The sequence below is a fragment of the Alnus glutinosa genome, chromosome 6, assembly GCF_958979055.1.
Source record: "Alnus glutinosa chromosome 6, dhAlnGlut1.1, whole genome shotgun sequence".
NCBI lineage: Eukaryota > Viridiplantae > Streptophyta > Magnoliopsida > Fagales > Betulaceae > Alnus > Alnus glutinosa.
Window position 1 is genome coordinate 3,172,406 of NC_084891.1, and position 6,317 is coordinate 3,178,722.

At 35.0% G+C, this 6,317-nt stretch overlaps 1 protein-coding gene across 1 annotated transcript; it reads right to left on the minus strand.

Moving 5' to 3' along the window:
* Positions 1–3,020: 3,020 nt before the first annotated feature.
* Positions 3,021–5,462, minus strand: LOC133872041 (small ribosomal subunit protein uS17). Its single transcript, XM_062309548.1, has 6 exons — positions 5,356–5,462; positions 5,197–5,237; positions 4,814–4,914; positions 3,660–3,804; positions 3,486–3,575; positions 3,021–3,308 (listed from the first exon to the last, which is right to left on the minus strand). The coding sequence occupies exons 1-6, from the start codon at positions 5,365–5,367 to the stop codon at positions 3,218–3,220; spliced, it is 480 nt and encodes a 159-aa protein (XP_062165532.1). The 5' UTR covers positions 5,368–5,462; the 3' UTR covers positions 3,021–3,217.
* Positions 5,463–6,317: the final 855 nt, after the last annotated feature.

Sequence of the window (6,317 nt, forward strand, 5' to 3'; positions counted from 1 at the left end):
CAAGCAAGTCATGTTAACCTAACATGACCCGAAATTTTTAAAGACCGACATTTTTACTATTTTGATTTAAAAATACAATTAATTAATTAATTAAAAAAAATTGTAATAAGTAAGCAGGTTGAACCTATTGACCCACGAGTTAGCGGGTGACTCGATTACTAAACGCGTTGTAAACGGATTGGTGGGTAAACTTACGAATTGACCCGCCAACCCGTTTATAATCGTGTTAGTAAACGGGTTAATCCATTATTTTGTTTTACCTAAATCCTAACCCTAACCTTGTAATTTCATGTCATGTTCATGTTGGGTTTGTAAGTCCATCACTCCCATTTGTCCAAATGTTGCCCCTGCACGAAGTCAACATTTATCTCAACAATTTTCAGAAGTCAGTCCATGTGATATTTGTTTGATTAGCCACAAAAATACAAACTACCATGTACATAGACAAAACTTACCATATTTAAAATATAGACTATCACATAACGATCTACATTAAATTATATTTTAAGAGATTATAAAAGCTCTAATATACCTAACATTTTACATTACCATAAGTGAATTCTTAAGGCTACGTAATTGCTGCCCTATGCGGCATGTAGACACACTGTTCGAGCTTGTGCAAGCGTACCCGCAATTTATAAGGTGGGATTTTTTAAAACCTCAACCTACTACCCACCCTGCCTAGAAAATTTTTAACATAAAAAAACTCGTACCCGCAATTTATAAGGCAAAATCCGTTAATTTAGAGGCGGGGCGAGGCTGGGTGGTCGGGTTTTTGCCCACCCCTATCCGGCATCAACTGGCCAAATTTCAACTAATTTTGTTGGAATTTAGTAGGCCAAATTCCAGTCAGTATCACTGGAATATGGCATATTTGCCAAAATTTGACGATGGTAGTCGGAATCCGGCCACTGTGCTAAATTCCAGCGATCAGATCTCGAAATCTAGAAACTTTCGGTGACAAATTCGAGTTACCAACAAACTCCAGTGGTTGGAGGTGGCGAATTTTCACAAACGTGCGTGCAATAATGAGAAGTTTAAATTCAAAAAATGATTTACGGTTTTAAAAACCGTAATTCATTTTTCAAAAATTAAAGAGACTTTTTTGATCAAACTGTAAATAATTTTTGTTGACCATCATTTGTGGTTGCACTAAATAATGAAAAATACGAAAAATATTTTTTAGAAAAATATTTTACGCTCAAATAAACGAAGCCTAAAAACGTTGGTAGAAGTATGAATATGTACCACAATCATAATTTTCCATACATCTAAAACATGAAAGATGATACACTTCAACAATTTTTCTTTCCAAACGACATGTCACAATCATTTGTGATCTATTATTTTGAGAAATATCACAATCTCATGGGATGGTGACACATTACTACAAAACCAATTTTTGAAAAAAATATATTTGATAAGTGTAGCACTTCTCTTAAAATATTTATGGTTTCTTTTTTCTTGGCCTTGAATATTGTAAACAGTGATAAAAATAAATACGGTAATGATTCACCACCACTAAAAGATACAACTTTTTACCACTTTGCCTATATATATATCAAGGTGGTCCCCCACTACTCTCTGAGTTTTTTTTTTTTTTTTTTTTTTTTTTAAAAAAAAAAATAAATAAATTAAGAAAAAACCACATTGCCACATTACCAAGATAGTAGACAGTTATATGTTTAAGTGGTGTTGAATCATTACTTAAATAAATAATAAACAGGCAACTTACCCTTGCCGAGATTTGGGAGGTGGGTCAAATTAATATCCCTACAATTGGGGTGCTCAAATCGCATTGATACTCCGTTTATTTCGACGTAAAATGTTTTCTGTCGTAAAATATTTTCGACAAAATCATTTTTCAGAAAAAATGATTTTCCTAAAAATATTTCCCGGCATTAGGCTAGTACGAAAAAATCATGAACGGTGTAAAACATAATTCGACAACTACCGCGGGAATCCAGCAACATCCAACCGCCATCTCCAAATTTCAGAGAACCAGATTTGACCGGTACGACTAGAACAGTTTTGTTGAAATCTGGCAAAGTTTGACCAAAATCCGGGCTGTACTGGCCAAATTCCAACCTTACTAGTTTGGCAAGAATCTGGTCCACCAGAATCCGACAGAAATTTTCAAATTCCAACCATGCTAGTCAAATTCCGGCCAGTTTGGCCAAAATCTGGTCTGTCGAATTCCAACAATTAGATACCAAAATTCGAAGATCTTCAGCAATAAAGTCAAACTACCAACAAACTTCAATACCCGACGGTGGTTGATTCGCACGAACGTGCATACAAGAAAGAAGGATTCAAATTCAAAAAACAATTTACGATTTTAATCCAAAAATTAAAAATATTTTTACAGTCAAACTGAAAATGATTTTCATTTACCATTATTTTTGCTCTCACCAAACACCGAAAAATGCTAAAAACATTTTTCAAAAAACATTTTACGCCGAAACAAACTAGCAATGAGATTCCAATCTAAATAACTCCCAACCCCAGGGACTGTCCAAATTGCCTATAATTTACGATTTAGGAAACCAAATGGTAGATCCCCCACATGTTGCCAGTATGGAGATAGTCTAGTTAGGCAATGTGTTCGAACAACAAAGTGCGGCAACTTGGAAAAGCCAATCAAAATCAAAGCCACCTTGGTTATTACCATATAACCCAAACCGTAAGAGGGCTGAGGGAAAAGTGGAAGACAAAACTATGAGAAGGTGGTTGTTTTGAGTCTCGGCCGTCCATCCTGGACAGGCAGATAGTAAAAAAAATACATCCACCCATAGGAGGATACAAGCGGCATCCACCATCCTAGAAACCTTTGGTTATTACCTTACCTTAACACGGTTTTGATAAACCCTTGCCCAAACCACATCATATAACTGTTCAAAAAAAATCCTGGAAGAGGCAAAACATGGGTATTTAAAACTTTTGCACAAGGACATGAAAACTAATTAGCCAAACTACATTCACAAGGTTCTTGGGCAAACACAACCATATCATAGAAACAATTTCAAAAGGAACCCATAAAGAAATGATTAGCCTAGCAAAATTCAGGAACTCCAGTTGAAAATAAACATAAACAGGGTCATACAAAGATTTAATATTTTAAGGAAAAAAAAAGGGACAAAAAAGTCTCGTCTGTAGGGAGTAGCTCATTCTCGTTCAAATGTAACAAACACTTCTGAGAAAACTCACAAACTGAAACTCAGATTCCCGTAAATGCCTTCTTACCACCCCCAGAAGATCCAGCTGGAATCACTTTCAAAACGTTAAACCTCACCGTCTTGGACAAAGGCCTGCAAAAGATAACAACTATTACACATTTACAATTTCTGGGGGAGTAAGGTATACAATTTACCCAAACCCCGTAGTTCTTTCATCAATTTACAATAAACAAATGATACTTCCAGAAAAAACAATATTTAAATATTCATCACAAAACTTATAACAGGATATTAAATTTAGAATCTAACCTGCACTGGCCAACAGTGACATAGTCCCCCTCCTTCACACGAAAACATGGGGATATGTGCGCTGGAATGTTTGAATGGCGCTTTTCATATCTAAGAGTTAACATAAAAATTTAATTTTCTCATCAAACAAAAAAGAATGGAGAACTAAATTCATAATGTAGGTGAGTGGTTTACCTTTGGTATTTCTTAACAAAATGAAGGTAGTTGCGGCGAACAATAATGGTCCTCACCATCTTGGCACTGTGACAAGTACCAGAAAGGATACGACCCCTGATGGAAACATTTCCAGTGAATGGGCATTTCTTATCAATATATGTCCCTGCAAAGACATACCGGATGGTCATTTACTTAACATTAGAATAACTTCAAGAACACAGAGAGCTAGCCATACAAAAAATATGGAAAATCCCCTCCAAATCTGCAAATCACCCACAAAACTAAATGTGCCAATAGTCACTAAATCGAACTAATTCAGGGATCAAATCTAGGAATGATACATGGAGACAGTCGCAGTTATAAATTGATAATGACTTAAATCCCACAGACATGCGGTTACAAGGACTTGAACATAGCCCATGATATACCGTTTGACTAGAAAACCTTACAACAACTAATGCAGTATGACATTCAAACCAACTTCCAACTTCACCCCCTACCCCTTTTATTCACTCCAAACAAAACAAAACCATTCACAAGATATAGTTACCAAAAGTATACATCTTATAACTGAAAGAAAAACCATAGCATCAAATCATCATATTCTACATATCTTGAGCAACAAAAGTATACATTGCAGGTATGGAAAATTGAACCACACAAACTGAGAAATATTTTGGGTATATACCACACAAGCATGATTTACCACAATCTCAGCTGAATTTCCAAAAAGATCATAGTTACAACACCAAACTGAATATGTACCATGGAAATCAAAAAAGAGTTGAGCTAAAAATTATCACTAGATTTTCACAAAGTTCATTAAGCGTAAACAACCAAGACAATAAAGAAGCTCCCCTGTAATTGCACTCGCAGGCAACTACCCAACATTGAAAACACACAATTACAAGACAAATGCAATCGTACATCATTACATAACAACAGTATTATTGAAACCAGCCAAGCAAACCGAACAAAACCAATTACACATTGTTCACACAGACTAAACATATTGGATACTAAAAGCTTCAACATCAACACCACCACCTACAAAAATGCTCCAGCAAGCCCATTTATCAGGGAAACAACTAAACAAAGGTAAAATACAACATGGCAACAAAATCAACAACGCATAAATCACATCATAAAAACAAATCACGCCGAGTTAATACCATCAATAGCCTCTCTGGGAGTCTTGAACCCCAACCCAACGCTCTTCCAGAACCTGTTCCCTCCTTTTCCTGGCCTCTTCCCTTTCCCCGACTTCTTCGAGCTGCGCAATGCAATTTATCGTCACAATCTTTCTACGTACGATACCAGCATATCAAACTTCTCACTATATATATATATTCACAAACCAAGTCTGCCCCCAATAAGATTGCCGAGAAAATTTACTTTTTGTTTACAAAGCTTTCAAAAACCCCGTTTCCGATTCTCGATAATCCAACTAATAGCAATGAAATATTAATGTCATTAATTTTCTTATCATTCGTTTTCCGAGCAAACAAAAGGCGCACAGATATAGGTCTACTCAAAAGGAAATTTCAATTCTTACCAGAGGAACACCTTGGGCTGCTTCAAGAATGCCTTCTCCGTCTGCAATGTACATAAACGATGACCTCAGAAGCTTAACAAAACAGCATAGTGAATCATAATATACTCTCTAAGAGAACGAGAAAGAGGAGGAGAGAAAGAGAGAGGGAGAGATCTGAACCTGTTCCGCCATGACTAAGGTTTGTGGAGACTGGTAGAAGCCGACGACGCTAAGGAGGCGATGACGAAAAACCCTAGTCCAAGCAAACCGAGTCTAGAGAAGCTTATAAGGTGAACCCTATCTGCTTCAATTACCGAATTACCCTCGGTCTAAGCTAATTAGTAATTATGCAATATTGAAAATTTTAATAACTATTTAAAAAAATTCCTCACTTTCTAATTTGTTTAAGAAATATATGGCAGTAAATGAAGTAAAGCTACCCGTGAGCTCGCTTTGACTCGGTTGGATAAAGCTAAATTCGTGAGCGATTCGGTTATTAAAAGACAAAAATTTCCTACAAATCGGTTGGTAGGAAATTTTATACGATCCACATATAAAATTGACATGTATCATTTGGCATGTGAGAAGCACATATTATTTTAATAGTATGTACTTTTTACATGTTTTTTTTAATAGGATTAATAAAATAAAATAAAAAATAAAAATAAAAATTCACACGTTTAAAGGACACATGTCACTTTTATATGTGGGTTGTATGAAATTTCATACAAACCGGTTTATAGGAAATTTTTGTCTCTTATTAAATGAGTCTTCGTAGACACGAAACTATACTCGATTATTAAACGATACAAACTCGGCTCGCTCATTTATATGATACTAAATCTTATAATTTAAGTGATATACTGATATAACATAGTGTATCTTCATTATATAATATAAATTATGTAATAAACATATGATTCATTATTTATATCAATATGACAACAACACTTATTTTGTATGACTAGTAACTAAGTATGATCTAATAAAGTAAATTATGTGATATAATCTAACAATTCATATGGATATGATATAAAAATTCATATGTGATATAATTAAGTGTATATATAACAAAGTAAATTATGTAATATGATCTAACAATTGTAGTCTCGGTGGTGGCAAAGTAGGAGGCGCCCAACGGA